Below are 16,596 nucleotides of genomic sequence, written 5' to 3'. Positions count from 1 at the left end.
TTCTCTTTCTCTCCAAGTGAAAGCGAACATCAAGAGTTGTTCATCCAGGGTTGGAACAAGAGACAACCATCCCAGTTTCTCTACTCTGCCTGTGCCTAGTTACTTAGCTCCTCTTACCTCAATTAACCCACATGAAAATGGAGCTGATAACAGCACTTACATGGGGGGGTGGTCAGTGAGAGGACTACAGTGACTGAGACACACACATAGTATCAGGCCAGTGCCCAGCCCGGGGAAAGAGTGCTATGCCCATGTAGCCCTTGTTACTGCTTTCACCATTCATGGCGGAGTGCTATCAATGTGAGCAGCCCACTGACACATTTGGTTTGTCTTGTGCAGTGATTGATGTCAAAACAGTTGTCAGCATTTTAAAAACCTTAGAATTTTCACAGGAAAAATAACCCCTGTACTTCCTGCTCTTCTTGGACAATGAGGACACACGATAACTTTGAGGGCATGCTCTCCATTTCCCCCTGGTCCTTTCCATCCCTCAACAGCCCCAGCACCAGGTGGTCACAGCTGTCATTCACCCACGTAAACCCGGTCCCTGTGACAGGGCTCATATGCTGTCGGCATCTACTGTAACATCGTGAAAAACCTCTGCCCTCAAATGTCCCATCCTCCTGGCTCCTCTCCCAGGCCTACCAGGACCCCACAAGCTCCAGCTGGCATCTTCTCTGATGGGTTGGCAGGGGTACCACACAGCTGGTAAAGTGTTACCCTGTCCTAGGGTCATGCAAATTCGCTGGCCTACTCTCAAGGCAAAGTTCGCACACCTCAGCTGTTGAGGTCCCACTATCCACCCTCACCGGGAAGACTCTGCGCTTAAGTTCCCAGGGGTGGCTGGTTACAGGATTGCTACTCACAGCCCCTCATTCCCAATGAGTAGCCGCAGGTGCAAAGGCCAGGGTTCCTCCCCAGCAGCCTGAGTACCCGAGCCCAAGCTGGGAGGTGGACACTAGACACCCACCAGAGCTCACTTGCCTCAGATTTCCACTTCGGTCACCTGAAGCCAAGTGTTGGCCATCAGGACTGACTTGCATGACTCGTACTCCAGCTTTCACGTCCACAGGTGTCCCACTCTCACTTCCCCGGTCTGGGAAGTGTGACATATCCTGCAGATGCTGAATGTCATTCTCTACATACACTACCTTCAGTAGCGTCTGCAGGAAGGAAAGGGCTGAAGTCAGCACAATGAGAAGGTCTGAAACACCTCTGTAATTTTATATCCCAAGAATGGGAGCCAGTCTCCCATTCTTCGTTAGTAACAGAACTCCAGTTCTGACTTGGGAGGTTCACCACTAAGAATAATAACTATGTTTCCCAGGCCCCCCTTGCAGCTAGATGAGGATCCGTGAATGAAGTCTGGTCGGTGAAATGTAAAGCAAGTGGGAACCCTTCTGCTTCCTTCCTGCAGTCTGAGACTCACTGATGTGATAACTGGAACTCTGACAGCCATTTTGGATGGTGGACATAGGGGCCATCCTTCAAAACGGCAGAGTGGAGAGTTAGAAGGCTCTTGGAGCCTTCCTGCAGCTGCCCTAACAGTCTGAACAGGTTACATCTGGGTGATTTTTATGAGTCATAAAGCCAAACTTTTACCTGTTGGTTTCAGGTTTTCTTTTCTATGCAGCCAAATATAACACATATACCACAGGTACGGAAGAAAAGATGGCAGTATTGGCGGTGGGGGAGGGAGGGCAGGCAGTGCAAAGGGAATAGTAAAGGAGTACCTGCTACATACTCCCTGCATTAAGGGCCTTTTTTTGTTCCAGCCCCACTGACTTCTCAGGTTTTCCAACTCACTAAGCTCTTTCCCACCTCATGGCCTTTGCACAAGTTGTTCCTTTGGCGCTGGGCACTCTCCCCTCTCCTCTTTCCTCCTCCCAATGCTCCATATCTCTCAGCTTAGTTGTCTCTTCCTCCAGGAAGCTGCCCCCTGATGCCACAAATAAGATCAGATGACTCTGTGATACAGGGCCCCGCAGAAGCAAAGCCTGCTTGAGTGTGGTTAGTGGGGTAATAACATGGGTGTGATAACGTTTAGTTTTAATTCAAACATTTCACCTACTCAAACACATGGGGGGGTTTGAGTGTGATGGTGTTATGTTACAGAATTACATGCTTATGATTTTGTAATAAAAAAGGGATGTTATGTGTGCTGGGCCCTGTATATCCTACTAGCAATTTGCAGTTTTCTTTCATGCCGCTTACCACGCTTGTGATTATATCACAACTTGTGCAGTTGTTAGTTCACTCTCTGCCTCCCTGCACTAGACTGTGGGTGCCACAAGTACAGGAGAAGGGTCTGTCTTAGTCACTGACTGGTGCCCAGCATGTACCCACCTAGTACAGACCTTAATAAGTATCTGCAGAATCATAAGTGCATGATTCAGGTTTCAGCTCCTCAGAGAAGCTCCTTTACTGATTTAGCCATACCGACCATTTCTTCAGCATAGTGCCTCCCCAGCCTCACGTTATGGCTGTCTTTGGGGTCCTGTCAGCACCCCCACCCACAGCAGCTAGCCACACAGGGGAAGCCCCTCGTATGATTTGGTTGATGAACCAAAGAGCTCTGTCAAGGGGCTTCAGCTCAAGACTTGGGCAGAAACTTCTCTTCTGTTGAGTATGCCAGGTTGCCTAGAGTGGCTGTGTAGACACACCTGGACAGCAGCTGCTGACTAGTAGAGAGACCTGCACTACGCGGAAACAGAGGGAGACAGGGAGAAACAAGAGAGAGGGTAGCAGAGAGTAACTTGCACTGGTTCCTGGTTCCTGGTTCTTGCCCCCTAGTGAAGCCTGACAGCAAGATTCTGTAAGACTCCCTCCTGCCTCAAGATTCTAGCTTTAAGTAGGTCTTTGTTTTTCCTAAAAGATGGTTCACGGTGAAGGCACTCACTTTACTGAAGATGTTTTTCTGCCAGGGAGAGTCAGGGTTGCTATCCATGTTCCAGAAGCGAATGGTGTTGTCTGAAGAACAAGTCAGAAAAGATCCCGATGGTAGACAAGCTCTCTGATCTTCAAGCTCAGGATACACCTACATTTCCCAGAGGTCAAGGCAAAGGGCAATTCATTACAACCACTTCAGTGACAGCACTATGACATACTGTCGCATTACGGTGGGAAAAAGGTAAGTTGCAGATGAAGAAGCATAGTTTAATGCTTTCTATATTAAAAATAAACAAAAAGGGACAAAAATGCTACCATATATCATCCATGACTTATCGTCAACACAGGCCGTAAAACATCCCCACAAATAAATTTCCAAAGAAAATGGAAGCTCACAAAACACAAAAAGAAATGAGGTACCATGAACAGGAAGCAGCACAAACAATAGAGGCTAGCTTCAAATATTGGAATTATCGGACAGAATGTAAAATAACCACGCTTATGTGCTTAAAGAAATACAAAAACACTGACAACATTCAAAGCATCAGCAGCCAGCCCTGGCTGGTGTGGATTGAGCGCCGGGCTGTGAAGCAAAGGACCACCAGTTCTATTCCCAGTTAGGGCAAACGCCTAGTGTGCAGGCCATGTCCTCAGATGGAGCGTACAAGAGGTAAACACACACAGACTTCCACCAAGATGGAGGCATAGGTGGACACGCCGTGCTTTTTCACACAACCAAGTTTAGAGACAACAAAATATTAGCAACAGAGAACACAGCCAGAACACAGACAACTGAACTTTTCGGAAGTCTGATAACAACAAATTCTTCAGCCTGACCGGGTAAGAGGGGCGAAGCCAGCAGTTGCACAGGAAAACTAGGTCAGACGGACTCAGGCGCATGGATCCCAGGCATGGGGTTGCAACAGGCGGGCCCAGTGAGCGACCCAATGAGAGACTGGTGGACCCAGCGAGGGCCCAGGGTTGATTGTGGTCGCACATTCGTGCGCAGATAGACTGGCGAGGGAGTGGGCGGTGAGACAGGACTGAGAGGCAGCAGAGGGGGCCGTCATTTCCCTGCTCTGACCCCGCCCCCACATACAGCTTCACAACCCAGTGACCTGGGCGGCCCCTACCTGGTGCACACCTAAGGCTCTGCTCCTCATACTTATCCGGATCGAACAGACCAAAAAATGGCTCAAGAAGATCTCAAAGCCCCAGAGCCCATAACTCTAAGCAACAAAGAAATAGCCAAACTTTCAGATGCACAGTTCAAAACACTGGTGATCAGGATCCTCACAGAACTGGTTGATTTTAGTCACAAATTAGAGGAACATATGAAGGCAAAACTAATTGAAATGAAGGGAATTGCACAGGAAGCCTACAGTGATGAAAAGGAAACTGGGACTCAAATCAAGGGAGTGGACCAGAAGGAAGGAAAAAATGGCCAAACAGGAAAATATGAAGAAACAAGAATTCAAAAAAATGAGGAGAGACTTAGGAACCTCCAGGACATCTTTAAACGCTCCAACATCCGAATTATAGGGGTACCAGAAGGGGGAAAGGAACAGCCACCAGTGGAAAACTTATTTGAACAAATGATAAAGGAGAACGTCCCCAATCTGGCAAAGGAAATAGACTTCCAGAAAGTCCAGGAAGCTCAGAGTGTCTCAAAGAAGTTGGACCCAAGAAGGAATACACCAAGGCACATCATCATTACATTAGCCAAGATTAAAATGAAGGAGAGAATCCTAGAAGCAGCAAGAGATAAGGGGACAGTCACCTACAAAGGACTTCCCATCAGACTGTCAGTGGATTTCTCAAAAGAGAGCTTGCAAGCAAGAAGGGGCTGGAAAGAAGTATTCCAAGTCATGAAATCCAAAAACCTACAACCAAGATTGCTCTATCCAGCAAAACTTTCATTTAGAATGGAAGGACAGATAAAGTGCTTCCCAGATAAGATCAAATTCAAGGAGTTCATCATCACCAAACCCTTATTATATGAAATGTTAAAGGGACTTACCTAAGAAAAAGAAGATAAAAAAGATGAACAGTGAAAGAAGAGCAAATTCACAGTTATTGACAACCACAAACTAAAACAACAAAAGCAAACTAAAAGGACAGCTAGATCAGCAGTGGAAACATAGAAATGAAGATCTCATGGAGGGTTAGCAACAGGGGAGCGGGAGGAGGAGAAGGGGGGAGAAGGTACAGAAAATAAGTAGCATAGACAGTAGGTAGAAAATAGATAGGGGGCGCAAGAATAGTATGGGAAATATAGAATCTGAAGAACTTGAGACACATAGTCATAAACTAAAGGGGGGAATGGTGAGGGTGGGGGGGTGCTGGGTGGAGGGGAATGAAGGGGGGGAATAGAACAACTATAATGGCATAATCAATAAAATAAAAGATTTTAAAGTGTAAAAAAAAAAAGAGGTAAACACACATTGATGCTTCGCTCCCTCTGTCTCTCCTTTCCCTTCTCTCTAAAAATAAATAAATAAAATCTTTTGAAAAAAAGTGTCAGTAGCCATCCAGAAACTATCAAGAATAACCAAGCAGGGCTGTAAAAGAACAAAATAGAATGAGTTATAGAAGTGAAAAACAGGCAAGAGAAACCAATGAAAAATAAAAACAAATGGGACTACAGCAAACTAAAAAGTTTTTGCACAGCAAAGGAAACCATCCACAAAATAAAAAGAAAACCCACCAAGTGGGAGAACATATTTGCCAATGATACATGTGATAACGGGTTAACATCCAAATTTATAAAGAACTTACACAACTCAATACCAAAGAAACCACAATTCAATCAAAAATGGATAAAGGGTTCTGGCCAAGAAGGAGGCATAGATAGATACACTTTGCCTCTTCACACAAGCAAAAGAAGGACAACGACAAATTTAAAAACAAAACATAACTAGAACTGCCAGAAAATCAAACTGTGTGGAAGTCCGACAACCAAGGAGTTAAAGGAGAAACATTCACCCAGACCAGTAGGAGGGGCAGAGACCAGCAGCTGGGTGGAGAGGACTTGCAGCAAGGTGGTGGCTGGAGGTCTGGGGTGGTCCCACATTCCCGTGCTGGGAGGAACAACTAGGGAGCGATGCAGACCGAAACAACCCAGGGTTCCAGGGTGGAGAAGTAAAGCCTCAAACCTCTGATCGGTGGGGGTTGAGGCAGCAGTGGGAGAAACTCCCAGCCTCATGGGAGGGTTCATTGGAGAGACCAACAGGGTCCTAGAATGTACACAAACCCGCCCACCTGGGAACCAGCACCAGAAGGGGCCAATTTGCTTGTGGGTAGAGGGGGAGTGGCTGAAATCCCGCAGAGAGCAGAGCAAGCGCCATTATTCCCTCTCAGACCCCTCCCCCACATGCAGCACCACAAGGCAGCGATCTGGCTTACCCTGCCCTGGCAAATACTTAATGCTCTGCTCCTTACTACAGTAACAGGCACAACAAGACACAAACAAACAAACAAACAAACAAAGAAACAAAAAACAAGGCCCAAAGGAAAGAACACATCAAAGCTCCAGAAGAAAATACAACTAAGCAGTGAAGAGACAGCCAACCTATCAGGTACACAGTTCAAAACACTGGTAATCAGGATGCTCACAGAACTGGTGGAATATGGTCACAAATTAGATGGAAAAAGGAAGGCTATGCAAGTGAAATAAGGGAAATGTACTGGGAACCAACAGGGACGGGAAGGAAATGGGACTCAAATCGATGTTGTGGACCAGAAGGAAGTAAGAAACATTCAACCAGAACAGAATGAAGAAGCAAGAATTCATAAAAATGAGGAGAGGCTTAGGAACCTCCAGGACATTTTTAAATGTTCCAACATCTGAATCATAGGGGTATCAGAAAAAGAAGAGGAAAAGCAACAAGCGGAAAATTTATTTGAACAAATAATAAAGAAGAACTCCCCCAATCTGGCAAAGGAAATAGACTTCCAGGATGTCCAGGAAGCTCAAAGAGTCCCAAAGAAGTTCCACCCAACGAGGAACACACCAAGGAACATCATAAACACATTACTCAAGACTAATGGGAAAAATAGACAAAAAACTGTACTTGAAAAATAACTAAATAAAATTAAAATTTAAAAAAAATAAAAATAAAAAATAAAAAAAAACTAAAAAAAAAAAAAGGAAAAAAAAATAAAGTGCACCAATTGATTAATGACTCAGGCAAGAATCAAAAAAAAAAAAAAAAAAAAGACTAAAGATAACCCAAGAATCTTAAAAGCAGCAAGAGAAAAGGAGACAATTCCCTATAAAGGAGTGCCCATATGGCTATCAGCTGATTTCTCAACAGAGACCTTGCAGGCAAAAAAGGGCTGGAAAGAAGTATTCAAAGTCGTGAAAGGCAAGGACCTACATCCCTGATTACTCTCCTCAGCAAAGCTATCGTCTAGAATGGAAGGGCAGATGAAATGCTTCCCAGATAAGGTCAAGTTAAAGGAGTTCATCATCACCTAGCCCTTATTCTATGAAATATTAAAGGGACTTATCTAAGAAAAAGAAGATCAAAAATACGAACAGTAAAATGACAACAAACTCACAGTTATTGACAACCACACCTAAAATAAAACAAATTAAGCAAACAACTAGAACAGGAACAGAATCACAGAAATGGAGATCACATGGAGGGTTATCAGGAGGGGAGTAGGAGGGGGAGAGAGGGGGAAAAGGTACAGAGAATAAGTAGCATAAATGATAGGTAGAAAATGTAAAAGAAAAAAAAAGATTCCAATGACATGTTTCACAGAACTGTAACAAATATTTAAAAATTTATATGGAACCACAAAAAGCCCCACACTGCAACAGTGATCCTGAAAAAGAACGAAGTTGGAGGAGTCACACTACCTAGCATGAAACGATACTATAAGGCCATAGTAATCCAAACAACATGGTACTGGCATAAAAACAGACACATACACCGATGGAATGGAATAGAGGGTCCAGAAATAAACCCATGCCATTACAGTCAACTCATATTGGAAAGAGGAAGCAAGTACATACAATGGACTAAAGATAGTTTATTCAATAAATGGTGTTGGGAAAACTGGACAGACATGTCCAAAAAAAATGAAACTACACCACCTTCACACACACCACACGCAAGAATAAATTCAAAATGGATCAAAGACCTCAATGTTAGACCCCAAACCATAAAAACCATAGAAGAAAACATAGGCCGCAAAATCTCAGACATTGCTCATAGCAACATTTTATCAGCTATATCTCCCCAGGGAAGGGAAACAAAAGAAAAAAATGGTATTACATCACACTAGAAAGATTTTACATAGCAAAGGAAATCATCAACAAAATAAAAAGACAACCCATAGAATGGGAGATCATATTCCCTGATACATCTGATAAATAATTAATATCCAAAATTTATAAAGAACTTATGAAACTTAACCCCCAAAACACAAACAACCCGGTTAAAAAATGGGCAAAGGACCTGAATAGACGCTTCTCCAAAGAGGACAAACATATGGCCAATAGACATATGGGACGATGCTCAGTGTCACTAATCCTCAGAGAAAAGCAAATTAAAACCACAATAAGATATCATCTCACACCTGTCAGAATGGCTGTCATCAATAAATCAACAAACAACAAGTGTTGGGGAGGATGTGGAGAGAGGGGGACCGTTTTTTGCACTGTTGTTGCAAATGCAGACTGGTGCAGCCACTGTGGAAAGCAGTATGGAGATACCTCAAAAAATTAAAAATGGATCTGCCTTCTGACCCAGCTGTCCCACTTCTGGGAATATATCCAAAGGAATCCAAAACACTAATTCAAAAGAACATAAGCACCCTTATGTTCAGTGCAGCGTTATTTGCAATCGCCAAGATATAGAAGCAGCCCAAGTGTCTGTCAGTAAGTAGATGAGTGGATAAAACAACTATGGGACACTTACATAATAGAACACTGCTCAGCCCTAAAAGAGAAGAAAATTTTACTCTTTGAGAGATTGTGGATGGAGAACATTAAGCTAATTGACATAAGCCAGTCTGAGAAAGACAAATACTATATGATTTCCCTCATGTGTGGAATCTAGTGAACAAAGTGAACTAACAAGGAAAATGGGCACAGACTCATAGATGCAGAGCAGGATGACAGCTGGGGTGGAGGAATTTAGGGGGTGGAGGGGATGGGCAAAAAGAAAAAAGGACTCATGGACATGAACAGTGTGGTGACTGCTGGTGGCAGGGCAGTATAAGGGGCCTAAATGGCATGGAAAAAAACAACGATAAGCGATATATTTAAAAAATAAGAAGAAGAAGGAATGTTTTGGAACATAGTGGATGGACCGAGAGGGTATTATGCTAAGTGAAACAGGCAAGAGAAAGACAATTACCATATGATCTGACTTATATGTAGAATCTAATGAAAAAAAATAAACTAACAAACAAAATAGGCAATTAATAAATAAATAGTAAAAAATGAAACATTAAAAACCAAAGATTAGACACAGTCGAAAATTAAGGGATGGAAAGACAGAGCTAGACACTACTCAGAAAGACAGAGACAACATATAAATTTCAAAATATGGAAGACTGGTTCCTGAGAAGATGATAATAGCACCAGCATAGATTTTTAAATCCAAAATCCTCAAATAAAAAAAAGAACAACCAGAGAGTAAAATCGAAACCCTATGGACAATATTTACTGCAAAACCAGGTGACAAGATATTCTCCTAACTTCTAAAATATAAGTAGGTAAGCCCTGGCTGGCGTGGCTCAGTGGACTGAGCACTGGCTTGTGGACCAAAGGGTCTCTGGTTCAATTCCCAGTCAGGGCACATGCCTGGGTTGTGGGTTTGGTCCCTAGGCAGGGGGGCTTACAGAAGCAACCGATAGATGTTCCTGTCTCCCTCTCTCTCTGGCTTCACCTCTCTCTAAAAATAAATAAGTAAAATATTTTGGGGAAAAAAAGTTGTTTTTCTCAATTCTCAATTTGGACACTGAAAACAGATTCTCTAGGACAAACATGCTTGTAGTAAGAAATTTTCAGGGGAAAAAAAGTAGAATACAATTCTTTCTCCACCAGTTGTCTAATCTTCAAGGAGTACTTACAACTTTAGAGAATAAAAAATCCCCACAGATTCGTTCTCAGAAAATAAAAACTTCCTCAATGCTTGCATAAAAAAGCACTAAATGACAACAACGGCCTCCACAGAAGGCTCCCTCAGGTACACGGGCTCCTGCTACTGGTCCTTTGCTCTTCCCATTCTCCCAAGAAGTCACATGCCTCTTCCCCTCCCCCCCTTACCCCCTTTCCTGCAGGTCTCTCTACTTGAAAGTCACATTCTTAGAGAGGCCTTCCTTGACCACTCTCCTTCTCTGAAAGAGCAAGCACTCTTGGGCTCCTCTTCCCCTGCTCTGCTTCATTTTTCTTCTGAGAGATACTGCTACTTGTCATGTTTTATATTTATTGTTTATGGGCTTACCTTCCCACCCAAATGTGAGCTCCAAGATGGAAGGACTTTTGTCAGTTTCCTTCCTAGTTGTGTCCTCAGCACCTAGAACAGGACCTGGCGCATAGCTGCAGTCCATTTTGAAGGAATGGCTTAATGGGTTCCCCAAACTCTGCAGAAGCTTTCTTCAAATGGGGGCTGAGCAAGGGCTGGGGAGGCAGAGAGGGGCTCACCTCGACGTTCCACACGTAGGAGCTGTGGAAGAGCTCTGACCACATCTTGCCTACTTTGTTGATGTCTTTGACATCCCAGATATAGATGCTGTGGTCCTTATACACGCAGGACAGCCACTGGTGGATGGGGTCAAAGGTCAGTGCCACTGTATCCGGGTAGACTGCTTCTGCCTTCCCGCAGAAGAGGAAGCTAACGAGGCAACGACAGGTCATCAGTCACCATCAGTGTCACTGTGGGTAGTAACAGACACTTGAGCTACCTCAAGTCAATGCGATGGTGGTCCATCTGTGCTGGGGAACCACCCTGCCTGGTTTCAGAAGCTGTAATCCCCCATGGCTAAGGCTGAGTAAAAAGACCTTGTGACAATAAGCCATTAAGGAGACAAAGCTTATCCCTCTGTCAGGGCTTCATCCTACCTGGCCTGCAGGGTATGACCGTTTAGCCAATGATGGGTAAGATTCCTCAAGGGAGGGATGACCTAAGACAGACACGGTCACAAGAGGACCCTCAGGGGAGGGCTTGGGGGCCTATGGAGAAAGGGGATGATGGACTCTCGCCCCTCAGCTTTGACATAGCCTAAGTCCTCATTCTGTCTGCGAGAAGTCTCCTAATCTCCCGGCTGCCTTATTTCCCCTGCTTGACCTAAGCCTAAAACAATGCTGGAGGTGGGTGTGGCCCTGTGCTGGAAGGGGTGGGTTCCCCAGGGTGATCAGGCCTAAGAAAGAATGCATAGAATCTTGGGAAACCTGCTTTGCTACGAATGCCCTCAATTTAAATGATGAGTGTCTAAGCTTGAAGTGGAAGTGAGTTTGTTTCCCAAAGTTTTATGGCCCTGTAACTATCTGACCCTGACTCAGAATAAGCCCTCAGAGTTCTTTGAATGTTATCTGTTGTTTAATCATTTCTGCCTGACAATGACTGATGAGCTTTACGTATATACCCAGCATTCCTGTGCTAATTCAACCCAATAAAAGCCTGTCAAGGGAAGGGTCAAGGTGCTCTCCTTTTGTGAGAGTGGCTGTGCCGTCCCTTTTTCTCCACAGGACTGGGTAATCCGTGTGAATTTCTCTTGTCTCATCCACAACGCCATAGACAGTGCGGGCCAGTGTCCGCATCACATCTGTCCCACTCCAACTCTACTTTTTCCTCTGTCCTCCTTTGCTTTGCTTCTAATACAGAGGTTGTAAAGTGACAGCTTCCACTTGGCCCCTGAGAGCATCTGAATTTTCAACTCCTGTTGTATTTTTCTCCCCTCATTTCATCCAACTCAAGCTCTGTTCTCTCTCTCGGAGCATGGAAGGAAAATGGGCACATATCTCAGGCCTTCTCTCTCAAGGGCTCTACCACACATCACCAAAAATCTCTGTGCAAGGGAACAGGGGAGTCATACTCTGGCCTGGCACCTCCCTACAAAGGCTACAGTTTACTGAGCACCTACTGTGAGCCAAGCAAAGAACTTTCTGCACTGAATCCCCACAACCTCCATGAGACGTAGGTACTCTGTTTTACAGAGGGAGAGACTGAAGCACGGGTTGATACAGTGACTTGCCTGAGGCCGCATAGCAAAGCAGAAGCTGGCAGAGATGGGCAGCCTGCGTACTACAACAAACCACTGTCTGTGGGTTGCTGACCCACCCTGCCTTTCCTTTGAGACACCCAATAGCCCCCTCCAGGCTATTAGAAAAGGCATCAGGAGATAGTGTCCCACAATCTACAAAGAGGCCACCCCAGGCACCCAGCACCCCCTGGTTAGGAAGCTCCCCGCACCCCCCCCAAAATGACTTACAGCAAAGGGAAAATATGTCACAGCGCAGCCCTTCCACCCACTCAACATGGCAGCCGGAGGGATCTAATGCTCAAAGCCCGATCACATAATGCCAAGGCCTAAATACCCAGTAGCTGCCCATGGCCCTCAGAATATACTACGAGCTCCTCCCACCAGCCTCCATCAATTCTCCCCCACCCCAACTCCACTCCCTCCCCCTGGCACACTGGACTCTAGCCACACAGCCTGTAGGTTTTCCTGAAACACAACAGGACCAGTGTGCTGTCCCCTTAAGGCCTTTCCACTTGCTGTCAGGACCCAGTTCTCCACACAGCTGGCCCTTTCTCACTAGGGGCTTCCCCTGGCCACTCAAACAATACAGCCCCAACCCCCAGCCACTCTCCTTCCTGAGTTTGTTTTATTTTTGCAAAAGCATTTATGACTATCTGAAATTATCTTATTTGTGTACTTGTTTATCAATCTCCCTCACTAGACTGAAGACTTCACGGTGGCAGAAATGTTGCTGCCTCATTATAGCTGTATCCTGCTCCTTGCCTAAGGCTGGCCAGTGTGTAGATGGATCTAGAAGCGTGGATGCATACCAGCAGACAGATTCTGGGTGGGCCCCTCTCCCTCCCCTTGTCGGGTAGTACCTGGGCTCCAGGCCCTGAGCCACATCCACCCCAAGGTAGTGCGGCTTAGGCAGGTTGGCAAGGTAGTGTAGGTTGTGGGCCTGGAAGATGCGAACTGTCCCATTGGTGCAGCCACAGAAGATGAGCTCCTGACTGACACAGAGGCATGATGAGAGGGAGACCTGTGGGGGCAAAAGGGACCCAAATGGACTTTGTGCTTCGTGTGGCCCAGTTCAGGGACATGGGGACTGCAGAACAGCAGCCTTGGGCCTCTAGAGAAGCCTTATAGTTTCTTGGGTCTAAGTAGCCCATCTTAGTACATTTTAAGGTTTTTGAAGTCAGATATAGCGTAAGGTCACTATTGAAGGAAATGTGCCAGCAGGTAGACAGAGGCACAGATTAGGAAAGGGTTGTCATTGCTACCTACAGAAGAATTCAGCTGTGGGTGGAAAATATCTGTTCAGTAGACCATGACTTCAGATAGGTCACTTGTGGTAAAAGGGTTAAATTTGGGGCTGAAATGTTATTCCTTATTGCTTAAAAACAACTTCATTGAGATTATACTTCAAAGCAGCATAGAATAAAATTACTGTACATAGGAAGGACTGTCTATACTGCCATGACATGTAGCTAGGCAGGCAAGAAGTGCCAGAACTCTGGACACTGATTAGAGGAGTTTTTCCAAATCTATAGACTTAATTTATGAGTCATTCATGACAGCTGCTCAGGAGCTACACATCTATCTGTCAAAACCTTCTGACATGCTTAAAAGCTGCAGGAGTTCCAGCCAGAGGATTCAAACAAGGAAAAAAAAAAAAAAGCCCTGGCTGGTGTAGCTCAGTGGATTGAGCACGGGCTGTGAACCAAAGGGTCGCTGGTTTGATTCCCAGTCAGGACACATGCCTGAGTTGCAGGCCAAGTCCCCCAGTGGGGGGCCATGTGAGGGGCAACCACACATCAATGTTTCTCTCCTTCTCTTTCTCCATCCCTTCCTCTCTCTATAAATAAATAAATAAATAAATAAATAAATAAATAAATAAATAAGAAAAAGAAGAAGTATCAAGGACAGAAAAGACTCAGACTTAGTCCATATGTCTGACACCATGCCATTAACCCTAAAGACGAGGTGCACAGGGGTCACAAGAGCAGGAATAGAAAAAGGAAGGAAAACAGACATGACAGCCAAATGGGCCTCCAAATCTGAGAATAGGAACACAGCTTGGACTCAGATCCTCAGATCTTGAAGGGAAGTGGTTCTGCAATTTATTGATCCTTTAGTTTAAATATTGTTTTTGGCCCTGGCTGGCATGCCTCAGTGGATTGAGTGCCAGCCCACAAACCCAAGGGTCGCTGGTTTGATGCCCAGGCCAGGTCCCCGGTGGGGGTGTGTGTGAGGGGCAAGCACACATCGATGTTTCTCTCTCTTTCTCCCACCATTCCCCTCTGTCTAAAAATAAATAAGTAAAATGTTGTTTTCTGGTATAGTCTTTTTTGACTGAAAATGATTAAGTTAATGATACCTACAGTTCTTTAAAAGCACAGTTGTACTATTAGTCAAGAGTGTTCAGTGGAGAAATGTGAACTGAATCAAACAGTGAAGAAAGAAATCGTAACCTTTACCCCACAACCCCATTACAGGGTACCAAGCACTGTGTGAAGTGCCTTACTTATCTTATCTCATGTGACTCCCTTATGGACTCTGAGGTAGGCAGCAGTATTTCCATTTTTACAGAGGAGGACGCTGAGGCTCAGAGAGGCAAAGTCATTCACCAGAGTCACACAAGCAGAACTTGGAAGTCAAACCCAGGGTTGGTGTGATCAACTACCGGGCAGAAAGACCGCTGAGTGTCCCAGGAGACCATGTCATGGAAAGAGTGGTTTCCCCATTGATAGCAGAAAGATTGGGTACCTTCAGATTGATCCACTTCTCCAGCACCCTCTTTTCATTGAACTGGCAGAGGAGACCCGAATAGGACACACAGAAGGTATTGCCTGCCATTTGACCTCGGCCACACGCCACACCACAGAAGACATTGTTGTGCAGCTCACCCAGGATACCTGAGCGTCCTAGGAGGGGCACCGTTCCCGTCACCTGGAGGCATAGCAGGGCACAGTGAGACAGTGTTCACATAGCCTCATAGCAGGGCATAGGAGACAATGTCATGATGGGACTTTCATGACCAGAGCAATAATATAATTAAACAGGAGGAACCTAAGAAACTCCTCCAAGTGGAGGAGGGGGAAAAAAATGGAGAACACTTCCAGGCATAATGGTTAGAAGGCGGCAGTCCTGGAACAAGGTCTGGCCCCAGGGTCAAGGGAGGGAAATGTGATGGGGAGATTTTCTAGCAGGCCCCTGCCAGTGAGCACCTAGAGAGCAGGCCAAAAGCAGAAGCCAGACCCTTAAGAGGCCAGACAGTTACTCCCCGGCCCTCTGTGAGGTGGCAGGGACAAAAGCTTACCTTTGCTTCAGTGGACACTTCTAAGAACCAGAACCTCACATGCCGGTTACCAACTGTGACAAAATAGCTGCTGTCTTCTGAGAAAGAGATGGCGATGACCCTGCAGGATACCTTGTTGGAAGCCACCACAACATCTTTCTGGAAGAATCATTATAGAAAAGTTCATGCCAACACCCACCACACTGGACCACTGCTCTCTGCTTTTGCCCTCAGCCCTGCCCAGTCTCCCTGACTCCAAGTCTGTTTCCTTGGGACCTCTGGTAAGCTACTTTATGGGAGAACCTACATGTGGCACTCTTATTCCCACTACAGAGGAGACTAAGGCTTGGAAAGGTTCCCATGTAAGAGTAAGTTCCAGAGCTCTCCTTAAGAGTTCAAGCTCTACAGCTGCACATGATGTTGAGAACAGCCACAGCTGGGAGGTAAGGATAACACACCCATGGCTGCCATTGATACGGCTCTCACTCTGGGCCCTGCTGAGCCCTTCACAGCATAACTCACAGAATCCTTCAATAGCTCTATAAAAGAGGTGCTTCTCCTCCCACTCTGCCATGTTGAGTTGGGGATATCACGTGTTTAAGGTCACATAGCAAGTTATGAACAGAACCAGGACTTGGTACCCACTTCTGCTGACTCCAAGTCCTCCTCCAGCTATTCCAGTGTCCAGTGTTCCATATCAATTCATTGAAGTATCATAATTCAACCAGGTGGACACTATAATATCCATTTCACAGATCAGGAAACAGACCCACAGCTGGTCAATATAAAAATAATTATCCATTCCACTAGTTGAGAACTTGTCATATGCCCTTCAATAAGTGCCTAAAAGAGATCAGGTGCTCAAAAAATATTTGCCGGATGAATGAGCACTTTACCAAGTTATCTCATTTAGTTTTTCCAATGCCTGAGACTCAGGATGCTCTGGCAGCCAGCTACTAGCCTACACACCCACCAGTCAGCTCACCTTCCAGTCCCAGACGTTGAGTACCATGTCGTGCTGGTAGCCCATGGACACAATGTGCTTCATATTGGGGGAGAAGGCCACACATGCCACGCCGTACTTATGGCCCAACATCTCTGCCACCTGACTCTTCTCATCCACATCCCAGATTCGCACAGTAGGCCTCTGCCCGTTCTAGGAAAGGTGGGGCTGTTACTGCTGCTGGGTTCTATACCAGGCAGGG

At 45.4% G+C, this 16,596-nt stretch overlaps 1 protein-coding gene across 4 annotated transcripts in view; it reads right to left on the bottom strand.

Moving 5' to 3' along the window:
* WDR62 (WD repeat domain 62) overlaps positions 1-16,596 on the bottom strand; it is a 47,539-nt gene that overhangs the window by 22,808 nt on the left and 8,135 nt on the right. For all 4 annotated transcript variants that reach the window (XM_053667614.1, XM_053667615.1, XM_053667617.1 and 1 more), the window contains 7 exons: positions 16,377-16,547; positions 15,413-15,550; positions 14,860-15,042; positions 12,972-13,132; positions 10,553-10,742; positions 2,900-3,037; positions 985-1,163 (listed from right to left, as the gene is read on the bottom strand). In XM_053667614.1, the coding sequence (XP_053523589.1) occupies positions 985-1,163; positions 2,900-3,037; positions 10,553-10,742; positions 12,972-13,132; positions 14,860-15,042; positions 15,413-15,550; positions 16,377-16,547 (1,160 nt within the window). The remainder of the gene's footprint in view (positions 1-984; positions 1,164-2,899; positions 3,038-10,552; positions 10,743-12,971; positions 13,133-14,859; positions 15,043-15,412; positions 15,551-16,376; positions 16,548-16,596) is intronic.

Source organism: Artibeus jamaicensis, unplaced genomic scaffold, assembly GCF_021234435.1.
Source record: "Artibeus jamaicensis isolate MK-2021 breed Jamaican fruit bat unplaced genomic scaffold, CSHL_Jam_final contig_470, whole genome shotgun sequence".
Lineage (NCBI taxonomy): Eukaryota > Metazoa > Chordata > Mammalia > Chiroptera > Phyllostomidae > Artibeus > Artibeus jamaicensis.
The sequence above is the reverse complement of the archived record's forward strand: the minus strand, read 5'-3'. Positions and strand labels throughout refer to the sequence as shown.